Genomic DNA, 16,157 nt, shown 5'->3' with positions numbered 1-16,157 from the left:
ACAGCAAACCACCCCCTCCCCCAAATAAACATCACCCAATGCTGCCATAACTAAAAGCAAACCTGAATTGCAGAACACTAGAACCTAAAGTACACTGTCTAACTGCACATTTGTTATTAGTGGGCACTGCTTTATAAAGTATTTCCCAGAAATTAAACCTACATGAAGCTCAAAGCAAGCAATGTTTACTTCAGCATTTCTTACTCAGCATTCATTGACAGATAAGCCCTCACTTTCAGGCATGGCCTCAGGCTCAGTCAGGACAAATATATTTCACTGCAGTTATTCCAGCACTGGAGTTTTAGCATACTCATAACAAGTACCTTGCTCAAGCTGTTATGTAACATATGCTTTAGTTCAGTAAAATACAGTTTCTAATTATCTGATACTTCTTGCACAGAATTTTTTCCAGAAGTTAGATAAAATCTTCTGCAGTGCAGATAAGAACATATTTGGCAATCGCTATGAAAATGAATGAAACTTCTCATGTAAATTAAAGAAAACACAGATACTTCTATTCAGGAAGACTTTCATTTAATAACTTAGCACTGAGCTGTAAGAACTCACTAAATCTATGCTTAGATAATTACAGGTCAAGGGCTCCATTTATAACAATTGCCAAATAAGAAAAAAGTGCAAGTTTTCAGTAAAAATTACTTTTAAGCCTAAGAAACAAACAAACAAAAAACCAAAACTTCAGGTGAATAACTGATGTACACCGGAGCCTGAGGTAGCAGAAGTTCCCAGAATGTTTCATCTGTAAGTCATACATGGTACCCAAACAACTGGGCTGTTTTAGTAGCACAGTGTAGAAACGATTACAGTAAACATCTGTTTACCAGTTTAGGACACTTACCACCAGCCCCAAAGTTGACAACATACTGAGAGAACAAGGCATCCAGTTCATCATACTGCACTAATGCATCCTCAAATTGCTGCAGCATCTCAAAGACAAAGGCCAGTTCTTCCTTTGGACAAATAAGCAATACAAACAGCACGTTAAATTAGTCACATTTTGTATTAAAATTTGTCTCCATCCACATAAAGATCCAGGAAGGACTTTTTCCATCAGCACTCTCTCTCACTGCCCACACATAGTGTAATTTACTATTGTAACTCATGCATCATTTCTTCCTAACACAGAAAAGTTCACAAAGGAAGCTACAGCCCAATAATTTCCAAATCCAATAATTTCTGCTGTGTATGCAGATCCTGAATCACTACAAGTTATTGTTGATAAATCTATTAAATGCTTGAATTTAAAACAAATGCTGAAGTCTCATCTTCCACAATAGCAATAACCTGTTCTTTCTGCTTACACAGTGAAGTTAGCAGTTACAACATCAACAAAAGTCCAGTTAAGCACAAAGAAGGCAGTCAAAGTTGCCAGTGGAAAAAGTTTGAGGGATATGGACATGCAAGAGGCAGTGCATGAAGTCAGAGACAAGATGAAATGGAACTATTGAGGAGAGAAACTGTACAGGCCCAAGACAAATCCAAGTGAATAAAGATTCAGTTCTGTTGCTCAAAACTATCTAGCTTTTCCCTATACTAGCTAAAACAACACATTAGAAATCTGAAATTTGAGGACATGCTCTACACAGGATCACCTACTGATATTAATCTAGGCCAAGAAAGCACTGTAATACTCACATTACACAGGAGTTACAAGTTTGAGCACCTTGCACAATCACACTAGCAGAACTTTTATCCAACATTCAAGAGCAAAAACTAAAAGGCTTTACAGACACCCTGTTTGCTTCAGTCTAGGTTCATAACACTTCGACAAATCTGAAAAGATTATGTACTGAATTACAATGCAACACAAAGCTGCTACAAGGAAGATCTGAGAAAGGCTGCTTTCATACTATGTCCTCCTCCCCGCCCTCCTTTCAAAGGATAAAAAGCATATTAAAAAAACACACACAAAAACAGACAACAAAAGAATTCAAACTAGAACTCAAGTGCTTTGTTCTTCAAAGAGATTTGTACCTGGACCATGAAATACTCGCAAAAGCTCCAACCTGGCTCAGTCCTTTTCTCTCTCAAAGTTCTCATGTCATCTTCAAACTTGCCCAAGTTTTTGGTAAAAGACATGAGAAGCAATGTCCTGAGTTTGGTCAGGAAGGCATTCCAAGATTCCTGAGAACGGGAAGAATCTTTCAAAGGGTCAGAAAGTACCACACACCTGTAAAGAGATTGATTAAAATTACTGGGGGTGTATTTACAATTCATATATACCCATCTAAATATTGTGCATGTCTGATAGTATTCAGAGTGAACGAAAATTGGATTTTCAATCAGCACTAGCAGATAATCCCCCATGCCCCTCACACACACCCCAAAGTGACTTTTCTCCTTAAACAGTATCACAGCCTTAACATACTTAGATAGAAATAAGCTTTAAGCATTTCCCACCAAATGGATATTACAAATGTTCACTTTTTAAAAGCAAATAATAGCTACATTATTTCTACTACTTAAACACAGGTAAAGGTGTAGCTATGCAAGGAAAAAAAATCTGCTTAGAAATGCAATTAGCAGAACAGTAACTACAGTTACTCCTCGCAGGGATTATGATAAATGGAAAACAGGATCCATCAGACCACATATGGTCAAACAGTCAGGTCATTTAAAAGCATTCTCCATAGTATATTCTTGCAAAATGCCAACTTATTTTACACATCCTATACACTAGGACTCCCAGTGCTTCTCTGAAATAATGATTTAACAAACCACATCAATTCAGAAACAAAAGTCTCAGAATATTTTCCTTCCATTTTTCTACACCCTTCCTCCCTACTCCCCCAGACACAAAAAGGGAGAATGAACGAGTGTCTCTAAAAACAGAAAAATCCCTCATCCAGGAAGAGTTCCATTCATAGCTAGAAAAATAATCTTATCCTATTGCCAAGTGTTTAAATGGAGACAACCAGTTAGAAACCAAAGCAAACCAAACAAGTGTTGTTCGAACTACTTGCTAAAAGAAAGAAAGTGCTGCCAATGTACAGCATGTTACTGAATGCTAAAGGTTGGAAGGGACCTCTAGAGATGATCTAGTCCAAAACATGTTCTAACATGATGACTTGCCAGTCACTGTCAGCTTACAGAAAGGTAAGCTTTCATCTACCCTTTTAAATTCAAATGCTTATCCCATCATTCATTATTGTGGAGAAATCTTGCGTTTTAAATATAATTTTTGAGATAGAATACATTCTGTGGAATGCTTTGGAAGAAGGAAAAAATGTGTTTTAAAGCTGGTTTCAGATGAAGATTTGTGTACACTGTTGTTTTTTAATAAAAGCAGGAATTATTTCATGCAGAACCACAGAATGATTAAGGTCAGAAGGGACCTTTGGAGAGCATCTAAGCCCAACCTCCTTGCACAAGCAAGCAGCATCACCTAGAGCACGTTGCACAGCATCATCACATCCTTCAGTATCATTTTCCTCAGAATAAAAAGAGCTGAAGAAACTGGATTTGAAACAATTACTTCGTAGTGTAAAGCTCATTAAATAGGATGTAGTAAGTACAGTGACAAAAAAGTCCCCTCCTACCTCATTCCAACTACCCCTAATATCGCTCATATTTTTTACAAGCACCTAAACACACACACACACCAGTTCTAAAAAAAGACTGTTACTAAGCTTTTTCCCTTAACTCTGTCTCTAACTTGGAAGAGGTTTCAGGGTACTTGAAAGGTTTTTGAAACACAGTCAAAGCAATTGCTACTTCAAGAGCAATTGAAAATAAAAAAAGCCTGTTATTGCTTGTGCCCTCTCCTCCAAAGCACAGGCTTAATGGTACCATCCCTCTGAATGCCGGAATGAAAGGTCCTTAAGTGACCTAGGACCCTGTTATATGGGCAAATGAATTTTTGATCAGCAAGTAAAAGAATGCTTACCTGTCACTTTGTTTGTTACAGAAGTCATTTCTTATTTTATCCACTATAGAGGTTCGGGGAAGGATATTTGTTTTGTTCTTTTTCTTGGCATCACTCTCTACTACTACAATCAGCCAGTCCACGGAGCTGTGAGCTTTGAGAATGTTCTGCCACTTGGTGATGTCATCCTTGACTGTAGCTTTGTAGGCTTCCGTGTCCTGGCATAACAAACAGTGAATCAGCAGACAAACGGATCCTCTGAACAATTTCAAAAGGTAAATTTTGTTCCAACAGAAGAAAAATGTACAAGAGAATTTGTGAAAATGAGGAATCCAATGTGTGAGAGTTTGGCAAGGTTATAGCCTTTCAGTGTCTTTTATTTTTGCTTAATAGCACATATATTCTAGAATTTGGTATACTATAAGTCTTTAGGTTATTGAAATTAAGATTTTTAAACTCTTAAATTTTTTTCTTTGTATGTTCTTAGTCTTTACAACATAGTGCACTTTGAAGTTAAAAAGCTTAACTATTCTGTTCCCACACTGTAACACAACTGTGACATTGAAGCCTTCTAACACTGCTGAAATCTTTAAGTTATTACAATAAAAACCAGCAAAAGTCCATCTTTATTTCTTGGCACTATTTTGGCTTTTTTTTTTCTTTTTTTTTTTCTTTTAAGTATTTCAAAAACTAAACTCTCCAGGCTGTTCTCAATAGCTTTCACAGGTGGCATCTCTGAGTGACCACTGTTCTTTAATTGTGTAACTGACTTATAACAGAAGACAACCACCAAGAAGTGCAGATAAACAGGATTAAGATATTCTACATTTTATTCAGTTTAGATTGCTGCCCTGTATGAATACCAGACAAATAGAGAACAAATTATAATACATAAACCTAAATGGGTGTGTATACATAACCTTGTCTGTAGACATAACTGAAATAATCTGGTCACATTGTCATACCACGAAACATGTGTGCTATGCTACTGCAGTAATACTGTGAGATCTTGGGACTTTATTTGTGCCAAAGCACTGAAGATGGGTTATTCAAAGTATGTCCTTCCTGTGCCAAGCACCACTGCAAGTAAATATTGCTCACGGAAAGAAGTACTCAAGCTGACAAACTTTCCAATATACTAAGCATGCAATGCTTACGCAACATGGACCTGGTTGTTCAAATAAGCATGAACAGCAAATGGGAAATACCACAGAGGACAAGCAGAAAGTCAAAACCATTTCACTTTCAAAGTCAAATACTTCATTTTCAGGATGTTTTTCTAATACTTACACAACATTCTGTCCAATAAATATGAAGAAAGGGAAAGGTCAAAAGAGCCTTATTTCCCTCTTTGGGTAGTAGCTCCTCTTTAAATTGAACGAAGTTAGATTCTAGATGAATCATCTTTGGAGGGCGCCCATAAGACCTGAAGAATTTAAAAGGAAAGTTACCGAGATATTTATATATTTTTGTAGAATGAAAATGAATTTCGGTGAAGAACAAGGTGAAGTACTCTGGCCCTGGAAACTCTGTAATTATGCTTACTGACACCTGATCTGTATAGAGTTAACTAAAATGACACCACTTGAAATACAGTCATCTCTTAGCAAAACAGGGCCTAGAAGCTTACAGCTTTCCTTAAAGGAATACTTTTCATGTCTATGCCATCCAGAAGCAGAAAAAAATCCAAAATTAAAATAATCCCCCAAATAGTTTTTCCACCAGAAAACGCCACACAACTTCATGCAGAAAATTACATTTAAATTCTGCCTGTATCGCCGTTAAAAAACAACACAAAACACAACAACAAAAAAGCCAGTTACTTTCAGAACACGACTGCCTGAAGCAATATCAGGCCATATACCAAAATGAGCAAACAAAACCACAACTTTTTTTTTTAATAGTAGCATAGCTGAAATGTGGATTTTGTCCTTGAGTGCACCACATTTGATTACCATTACTAACTTCTTTACTCAACTGAGCTGTCATTTTCAACTCTATTTATGGCAAGAACTTTTTAGAAAAGTATGTATTGGTGGTTCTCTAAGTCTAGTAACATACACTAAGTATTATAAAAGGAAATTAAAATTTACCTCCTCCATTCCATGGGTTCTCTTGGAAGCTGCTGAGAAAGTGTAGGATATAGGGAAGTAAATAAATTCTGATCTCCAGCACCTAGAAGTTAAACACATTCATCTACTTATTGTATACAGAATACATAAAATATTAATAAATTATACCACAGTTTATTTCAATAAACAAGGTGTTATATTGTATACTGCATGGAAACTGAAGTCTCCCACTTTTTTTTTTTGTATGAGTGTGTGACAGCTCACACATTTTAACAAGGTCCATAATAAACATACCGCTTTATAATTTCTATATGATTTTCCACATTACTACATAATCCATACACCAATGAGAACAGCGCACTCTGAAAGATGGAATATCACTCATATAGCTCACGCAATGCTAAAACAAACAAAAAATCTTCAGCCAGAGTTAGTAGCCAAACACAGTACATTTAGAAGACCTCAAGGTTTTAGCCTTCAAAAGACGGAAGGATAGTTAGACAGCAATTCACTACATTTTGCAGTTGTGCCTACCGTGAGAAAATCAGCAGAATTTTGCACCTTACTAGATTCAGCTACTCCTCTCCCTCCTTTCTCTGCTACTTGGGGCTGCTGTGAATCCGAAGTGGCTCCCTGCCTACTAAAGGCCTATGCTCACTGCTTCCAGAAAGGTCAGGCCCATTAACACTGCGCAACAGCTCTGGCTGCTCTGTAACCACTTGAGCTTTGGGCCACGCTTGAGTACTGAAACTACACGCAGCTTGTGAGCAACTGCATCCAATCTGAATGCCACTTGAGTAACCAGCCTACCAAAAAAGACAAAATGTGCATTATCTGCAACCTACCAATATCAACCCTTAAATTCTGTTCTTTCTTTAGGGGACAAAGAGAACATGAGAGGGAGATAGTTTAAAATAATCTTCCAAAATCTGATGGCACTTACATCTTTGAGCAAAGAGATGGCAGATGCAGAAACAAGGTTCTAACTGGAAGCAGGCTGACTTTGCAACACACAAACCAGTGTATAAAGCCCAAATGGCTGTTCATGAACCTTAACAAGGAAAGAGGTAACATTTGACTACTGACAGACGCATCTAAGTGAGACAGGAATAAGGTCAGAAACACTGCACTTGAGCATAGCGTTAAAATCTGTTACATCATGTACCCTTTCTAAAGATGGGGTAATAATCTGACCCATCCTAGTTTCACAATATCACTTACTGAATCTCTCATCTGTATGCTGCCCTGAAGCTACGACAGCTATCACTCTCTTCCACATAGCTCCTCTTCACTGCCTTTTTCATCTTCGGCTGACTCTATTACCCTCTGCCTGAGACCACAAATTAGTAAGAAAACCTTTATTTTCTCCTACAGAGGCTGCACTCTCTCCACTCCCCCTTCTCCTTCCAAGGATTTCCTGAGCTTAAGATTTTAAACAGGAATACAAACAACTCTGCTATTCCCTGGTATTTCTCCTTCTACTGTCTTTTGTAGTCATCCTCTATTTCATAGCTCAACCTGAACAGGGAGCTATCTTTTCCTGTGAAACAGGGCACAAGGGCTGCAGAAGCACCTGACATTCCTCCTTCTCCCTCCCATCACACAATCACATATCTTGGCACAGAGGCAGAACTACTTGTGCATTAGTTAAGGAAATTTTACTTGTTTTGTAAACCCCCTTTCTAGGTCACTCACCTTTTCCCAATCTTCTTACACGCACTACTCTGATTACCAGCCATTAGCGCAATTTTGTCTGCATATATATATATATATGTTTTTTTAAAAAAGTCCATTTAAAAGCTGAAATACGCAGCCAGATTTTAACCTCTGAACACAAAGACTATTTTTCAGCGATAGTTTCCCAAAATAGAAAAAGAACTCTATTAGTACTTTAGCCTGAAGTCTCCAGAAAGGTACAGATCAAACATTTTATTCTTGACCCTCCACCTGCAGCCTATTCCAAATTAAGCATACTATACCAAACCTTAAATTTAAGACTACACATAAGTGTCTAAAGCATTTTAATCATAATGTTACCTCACAGCAGGCTACAATAGCTCAGTGAGCTGGACCACAGAGAATAGTGTGTTGATTTGCAACTCACTACTGCCCACAGAGTGAAACATAGCTCAGTGGTTTAGCAACAGCAGGCTGACCACATCACATAATAATCTAGGAAGCTTGGGACCTGAACTAGAGGAACACTTGTGTATTTTACCTCTGGAGCATAAGAGTCTTTCCACATTGCCCCTAAAAATCCTGCAGGTGCAGGCCTCAGAACTTCACATTTTGAGTGAAAAGGATTGATCCAGAACATAGAGGAACCTCTAAACCATGATGCTCAAGTATCCTGCTATTACAGACAATCCCGCCACATTGGGATCTTAAGAAAAATTAAAAGTTTCAAAACTAGCTAGTAGTTCTTTTTTTCCCCCCTCCTGCATTGGCCATGATAGCATATAAAATGCACAAAAAAAAAAATCAAGGCAAGACTCAAGAACTAGAAGGAAAGGGAAAACAGACATAGAAAGCAAAATACATCAGGTATCTTTAAACACAGAGCAAATGCTTCTATAAATTACGAGAACCTAACAGATCATAACATTTTGAGCTCTGATCAACTGGACCCTGTATCTGCTGTAATCAGCAAATTCGAGCCAACCCATCTCGAAAAACACTAAAAATTAAGTCACCATTAGCAAAGTATTGACGCAGAACAAATATCAACGGGACTAGTTATTAATGTGAAAATGTAGTTTTCCTTGCATGTAACCAAATTTTGGAGGAAATGTTCTGAAAACACACCTAATTCTGGAATTTAAGCTGCAGCAAATCCAAAAGCCTGCAGAAACTAAGGATTGCTTCAAAGGTATTTGTTTTGTTTCTTTTTAAAAGAATAGTGTGTCAGGATGCCTAAGCACCTGACAATGCATAGTCTCTAGAATGCAGATAACCTTCTCAGCTTTTGTAGCATGGGTATCTCAGTCCATCCACCTCCCAGATGAATAGCAACACACACACAAAACAAGAAAGCACAAAACTACCCCATGCTTGGAGCTGCATCACTTGCAGTAATTCCGCAGTAATATTCAAATGCTATAACTTCAACAGAAACCCTTCTGGAGAATGGGCAGAAAGGAGGGAGCATGCAGGGTTCCTTTCTTTCCACCACATTAAGGTTGAGAAGGTATGCCCTTCACCACATTGAAGTACTTGACAAAGATAAAGCAAGACAAACAGGCCTGTGCCCAGAAAGCAAACACAAATGAAGCACACTGCAACTTTAGAGTTTTACCAAGCCTGATGTGAGAATCACAATGACAGCCTCGCAACAATCCTCAAAAGGAACAAGCATTCACTTTGTAATAGCTGTCTGATAAAAAGCCCAGTAAAATATTGACACTTTTTAGTTTCATACGTGCCTAGAAAACACCAAAATCCTAAAAACGACATTATTTTTCTAACCCTCTATAAATTTTAGATGCACATAGGCTTTGCCACTACAGTATCTGAATATCCAACAATAGTATCTTCCTCTGGAGGAAACTGCGCCAACCCACTAACTATGCAGGCACTGTTAAGAACAGGCTCCTGGTCTCAGATGACTAAGGCAGACAAATATTTTACCTTGATAACAACAAACCCTGTGGCCTGTGCTAAAAAGCTCCAAAATACACCTCTAAACAAGTTCAGTCCAAGCCGACAGAGTAGGCTGACTTGGATTTTATTCCCAAATAGCACTCAAGGCTACCTTTTCTGAGGCCATTTATTCTCCATTAGTAAAAAGTTCTGCCATTAATGCTTTTTCAAGTTTACTTGCCTACTATCTGCAGCTTCGCCCAAGGTTTTGGGAGGGATTGTTTTTAGGTTTCTTCCCTCTTCCTGGTTCACTTTCAGAAAAGGTCTAAAGATCAGAACAGAAAACAACTGGATCACTATATAAAGTCTTACTTGATTCACTAGAAGCCCATAGAAGAAAAATCTTTAGCAAGCTTTAAAACCTTATTTATTGTCATATCAGTAAATCTAATAATTAGGGGTAAACACTAACAAGAACAAAATTTTTCTTGACATATGTTTTAAGGTATATACTATAAAGTAATATTGAATCAACCAGACGGTGCAATTGCACATGTGAGTCCTATTTGAGAACAGGGGAAAAATATATATATATATGATACCGGGGCTGAGGAGGGGTGTTCTATTTTATTTATTTAAAGTTTTACTAGCTGGAAACCATTCAAACCATTTGGGCTATGTGTCACTTCTTGCCTGATACCACTTTTATTATCTCTCTGTACTAGTAACAGAAGAACTTTGAATCAAGTTCTTCGAGTACTAGAACAGGAGGCTTAAAGGCGAACATTAAACATTTTCCCTGAGAAAAAAGACAAGACATAACTCTTCCCACCTCCCCTTTGATCAGAGTAACCTCTTCTGCTTATTCTTATCTTACAGACACTGGCAAAGTTTCCATCGATTTTTCTGATGGCTTTGCTATGGATGTATTACAACATCTTCTCAAGAAGAACTGGATGAAAGTGATTCTTTTTTCCTTCTTTCCACATACTAAGGAACACACAAATTTCTACTTGGACAGACAACTAACAGTGAGAAAAAACATATACAGGCACACATGACAATTAGACGCTACAAATTGACATGGAAATGTTAAGAACTACATGAAAATAATCACAGAAGAAGAGTTTGATAGGAAAGCTCTGAAGAACCTGTTAAATCACTTTACAGGATTATCTGAGTCAACCTGCTCTTTGTACAGATAAAGCTAATAACTTAAATGCAAGCCAACCAGCTAAGGACACACTATTTCATCTAAACCTTTTGCTAATATGTATTTGCCAAAAAAAAAAAAAAAAGTCTCTCATACAATTTCAGAAAGCTTTTGAAACATTAAGCTTCCAATTTGCTTCATGAGAAAGATGCAACACCATTCAGACTTTCGAGAAAAGTCATCTGCATTTTTAAAAAAGATTATTTCAGCTCAATATTTCAGAGAAACTACCCAAGTTCCTTATATCTGATGCTCTGATGCAATTGCTCAACTTGCCTCTTCAAATCTCACACTGACTGAAATCGCTTAGTAAATATACAAGTTCCAGCAGCCATGAAGATAAACTATTACCAACTCCAAATGATTGCTTGAAAGGTAACTTCCCAGAGTAAACAACCGCAGCTGAGTGGTAAGGCTCTCCACTGGATTTACAGTGTAGTAAAGACAGACAATATAAAAATTCAAACTAATTTGGAAAGGAGTCATCATGGCACTCAAACCTAACTAATGAGAATGATTTAATAATACATGGGTACTGCCACTCTGAGAAAAGGGAGAAGTGGGAGAAACTGCATCTTTCTGTGAAAACATTACTTTTTCATAACCACAAATATAATATGCCCAAAGAAAATTTCTCTACATGTTTTTTATAGTTAGGCAGTTTACCTAGCTGAAATCCATTACTGTAGATGCTTTAATAAATATATCTTTTTTGCCAATAAAGCGGACACCATAAGCATAAGGCTAACACACCTGGATACAAAGCCCTAGGCCAAAATTATTTCTTGACAGTAACTACACGAGAAGAATACATAAACAAAAACTATATCACAACTGGAATCAAATATACAAGCCATACAGAGGCTACCATTTTTACTTCTACAGTCACAAGCCAGGACATATGGGGGAAAACTTAAAGATTGCATTGATGCAGTTACTGCACCAGTGTTGTCTCTTACAAATATACAGGCAACCTGCCATTCCTAAATACCAGGGAAAATATTTTTTACTGTATTTCAGTATAGAAAGTCTGAGTCTACAGATTATTAGTCCAGGTCTTTAGAGTCTATAGAAGCATATTATATGTGGAGAGAGCAGAATAATAAAGATCGCCTTTTCAAAGGAAAAAAAAAAAACTGGGAATACACTTTGGAGTTCTCATTTGTAAAGCTTATTTTCAGGTTTCTCATTTTCCTCACTTTCTAGAGTTCCTGAGCAATCATCCCACCTTGCAAGAATTTTTATACTTAAGTTAGTATTTTTATATTTGCTCCTAAACATATTTTTAAAAGATACAAAAGCTAAGCAAAACAAAAAAGAGGTAAACTGCAAGTACATTACTAAGCCCACAAGTTTGAAAAGATCTCTGTTCTTCATTTTTCATTTCAAATGTTAAGAATAGATATCTACGTAATCTTACCTACACTCCCCTTGAAATTACAACTTCAGGAAACAGATTTTAATTCCTTCTTAAATTGTCTGTCAGGCTTACTCCTGCAGTTACTGTCTTTTTTCTACCAGAAATCTGCAGTTGTGTTAAGCAAAAATCTGCAGTTGTGTTAAGCAGAAAATTTTACAACTGTAAAATAGCAAGTGTCCGGATACAGTAGCCTTATATAAAATTCCACACTGAAATGGAAGTGAATTTTAGAAATATCATCCCAACTCCCCAATTCTGAACAAAAGCAACAAAATGCGTTAGTACCTTGAAAGTCTCACCCTCTTTGTACTCCCAAGGACTAGATTAGAAATCCAAGAAAGCTCAGACTGACTTACCTATCCAGAAAGGGATAACTATTCTAATGCAAACAGATCTCCCATGCACAAAAGTACTTCTGTGAAAGTTTAAAAAGGAATATCACTTGAAAATATACTCAGGTATGTATAGAATAGCACAAACTTCCTAACATTATCTTCCACATTAAGGAACAAATAAAGCTCAATTCAGGATCTTACCAACATGCCAAATTACTTTTACAATGCAAACTCACTCATAGAATAACTCTGAAAGCTCTGAAAGAATAACTTTCTTTACTAGCTTTGTAAACAGTGTAAACAGAAGCAGTGTTTTCAGAGCATTCTTAAATTTATTTCCATTCCACAAATTACATGATGCAAAAGCATTTTTTTAGAGAACATCACTCAGATATTAACTCAGCATGTTGAAAATAAGCTTCATTCAACAAAAAAATCTCTCTCAACAGTTTTTAATTACTAACAGCCAAAACTTGCCAGAAGCACATCTAAAACTGGTCGTAAAAGGAAATACTTACTAGTTTGAGGTACAGCCTCACTTGACCTTCACTTTTCTTGCACATAGTCAAAAAAGTGGTCTCTTTTGCAACTCTTGTTTCCCACTCATGTACACCTGCTAGGTGGGACAGCCACCCCAGACTGTTTGACACCAGGACAACCAAGCATAGTCAAGCTCTATTTGTTGAGCAACTGGCTTTGAATGCACTCTCCAAGAAACCAATATCGAAACAACAATTCTCCTCCTCCAAGATCAAACTTCAACTGTTCATAAATCACTTGCTGTATAACTGTCAGAAAAGCTTTCCCTCAAATAAAAGCCATAATTTTCTGGAATGCATTTATTTGAACTTCCATGGCCTTTAAGTACTATTCTGTGGATGAAGGAGAAATGAAATAAAGCAAAATGCATTGCTGCTACTCTAAAAGTAGAGTTTTTCATTGGGGAAAAGGAGGAGTAGCAAGTCACCATTGCTATATTCAATAGAGAAGACATTTCTTCTGCTTAGCAAGCTTTATACTGTGAATTCAAATGTCTCAGTCCAAGGCCAATCAACAAGGGATGCTGTCATGCTTGTTCATACTTTCACAGTCCCAGAAATGATTACTTCAGTCCAGTAGCGAGGCATACAAGCAATACTTAACATTCATTTCTTGTGAGGTTCAAGAGTTCACCTTTTGTAACCACAAAACACACTCACTACATGAAACTCAAAGAGTTATTTTTAAGCAGCAGGTAATTTTGCTTGAGTAAAGCCTGAGGAAATTGAACACTTGGAACTCTGAATATCTCCTGGCAATAAGAGGTCAGAAATTCCTTTATTAGTTCCAAAAAATAAGTAAATAAATACATAAAGTCTGAGGGAAAGTTACATGCACTCTGACAGACTGAAAGTTGATTTTAGAGATTCAGATTATAAAGAAATAGCAAAGACTGACACCACACCACAACCCAAACACACTCATTCTCTACTCAACTCAGACATACTCTAGTTCTAAATACAAGATAAAAACAGCAAATCTAAAATCAATTTCACCCTAGAGCACTAGCATAGCACCTACAAGGGAAGCAACCATATTCTTCATATATTTTCATATATGTAGAAACTTTAACCTGAATGAAATGGATTTCAAAAGAGTCTTGAAGCGGGACAAAGTATTCAATGTTTTGATAAAACAAGCAGATCTTCAAACACATTGAACATATTTCAGAATTTTATTAGAAGCACACATCTGCACCACACATCCTAGAATACTGGGGCTTGCTGAATCAGTCTGTTCAGAAGCTATCAACTCTACTCGGAAGAGCAGATGACAAACCTGACCAAAACATGTTTGTTTAGCTTTTTTTTTCTGCTTTCTTTCCCTGCAATCTGAATGGAATTACCTCTGAAAATCTGAAGGATGAAAATGCTTGCTGGGATTGGGGCCACCTATGAACGAACTCCCAGCCGTACTATTCAGTTCCTATGTTTGCTTTAAGGAACCTTTGCACACAAATCTCTATCCTGCAAGAGAACTCACACTTCCCAACAGGACCCACATCCACGTGCTCCAGCAGCCTGTCACTGACACCCGTGAGAACTAATTCATTATTGGAACCACACAATTTTGTTTGTTAACTAAACTGTCTCAGAGTAAAAATAAATAAATAAATAAATAAATCCTGGTAATTAAGGATTAACTTATAATGCCACTGGGTAAAATGTCATCGAGAATCCCTCCTCCTCAGAAAGCCTGATGCTACCCTTCCTAACCAGGGCAAACTTGCACAGAACTCCCTGGCAAGAAGTCTGGAGAGGTTACATTTTATTGCAGCATGTCAATCTCTAAACACCTGTAAGCAAAACAGCGAAATCCCTGTTACCGCAGCCCTGAAACATAGGAAAACAGACCCAAATTTTGCCTAGAGACATAAAGACTAGTTAAACAGAAAAGGACGAGGGGAGGGCGCAACGGCAGCAGGGCACCCCCGAAGTGCCATTTTCTGCAGCCAAAGCGGCAGCCACAGAGTAGCGCTGCCCGCTCCGAGCCCGCCTGGCCTCCCCCTCAGCGCAGCCGCTCCCTGCGGGGCCCCGAGAAACCGCCGCCTCCCCCCGGCAACCCGCCCCCCGGCCGCTGCGGCCAAGCGCGAGCCGTTAACGTCGCCGCCTGGAGGGGAGGGGCCGCCCCCCGGTCGCTGCTGCCCCGGCGCGAGCCGTTACCGGCCGCCGCGGGGGGAGGCGCCGGCACTCACAGGTGACGATGGGCTTGTTCTCCATGGTGTAGATCACCGGCGGCTTCTCCCCGCCCTGCTGCCCGGCGGCTGCCGCCGCCGCGGCGTCCATGGGCGGGCGGGGTCCTCAGCCCCGGCGCCCCCGCCCGCTCGGCGCCATGGGAAGCGCGGCGCTGTTCCCGCTCTCGCCGCCGCCGCCGCCGTGGGGCCAGGCCGGGCGCGCCGCCTCGGGACCCCCCCCGCGCCGCCGCCGCCGCCGCCCGCAGCGCCGCTCCGCAGGGGAAGGCGCGCGCGCTCATCCGCTTCCTGGATCACCCGCCGAGCGCTACCGCTTCCGGGGAGCGCCGAGGGGCGGGGCCGCGCCTTAAAGCAGCGCGGCGGGCCGGGGGAGGCGGCGCATGCGCGCAGCGGCGTGGGCGTGCCCGCGCGCGCGGCCGTTAGCGGCCGTTAGCCGGGAGCTGTGGGGGTCGTTAGTGGGGGCGCTGCTTAGGGCGGGGGGGAGCGGCCCCCGCAGCCCCTCGCTCTGAGGCGGCAGGGAGCCGGGGATCGCGCGAGCCGGCCCCAAAGCCGTGAATGCCTTTAATTAAAGTTTGCATCGCCCTAACGAGCTTTGTCACGTTGAGACCCTTACTGTGTGAGAAGGAAAATAAGCAGGACTAATCGTTGCGGGCCGAGAATAAATCGGATTTCCCGAAGGGATTTAAGCCTCAAATCACTGCCTTCAAGTAATTCCTTATGGCAGCATGGAAAACACTTTTTTTTAAACTCTTTTGATCTTTCTAGGAAAAATAAAAGTAGTGCATAGCACTCATCCAGTCCTGCTTTCAAAGCCTAAACCGTGTTTGTTGGCGCCTGCCAGCTCAGCTAGTTCGGTGGGAGTAAGCGCATTAGGGATCGTATTCTCAAATACGGAAAGCGGCCCTGTAGCAGGTCACCTTGAAG

At 39.5% G+C, this 16,157-nt stretch overlaps 1 protein-coding gene across 1 annotated transcript in view; it reads right to left on the bottom strand.

Annotated features, from left to right (window-relative positions):
• Window positions 1–15,370, bottom strand: part of TRAPPC10 (trafficking protein particle complex subunit 10) — a 36,464-nt gene extending 21,094 nt beyond the window's left edge. Inside the window, exons 1-6 of the mRNA XM_088530650.1 lie at window positions 15,237–15,370; window positions 5,977–6,058; window positions 5,174–5,309; window positions 3,905–4,101; window positions 1,993–2,188; window positions 857–968 (exon numbers count right to left, since the gene is read on the bottom strand). Of these exons, the coding sequence (XP_088386776.1) occupies window positions 857–968; window positions 1,993–2,188; window positions 3,905–4,101; window positions 5,174–5,309; window positions 5,977–6,058; window positions 15,237–15,327 (814 nt within the window). The 5' untranslated portion in view covers window positions 15,328–15,370. The remainder of the gene's footprint in view (window positions 1–856; window positions 969–1,992; window positions 2,189–3,904; window positions 4,102–5,173; window positions 5,310–5,976; window positions 6,059–15,236) is intronic.
• Window positions 15,371–16,157: the final 787 nt, after the last annotated feature.

The sequence above is a fragment of the Tinamus guttatus genome, unplaced genomic scaffold, assembly GCF_059628265.1.
Source record: "Tinamus guttatus ecotype Peru unplaced genomic scaffold, ASM5962826v1 Tinamus_guttatus_pri_ptg000384l, whole genome shotgun sequence".
Taxonomy (NCBI): Eukaryota; Metazoa; Chordata; class Aves; order Tinamiformes; family Tinamidae; genus Tinamus; species Tinamus guttatus.
Note: the sequence above shows the minus strand (reverse complement) of the source record. Positions and strands in the feature narration are given on the sequence as shown.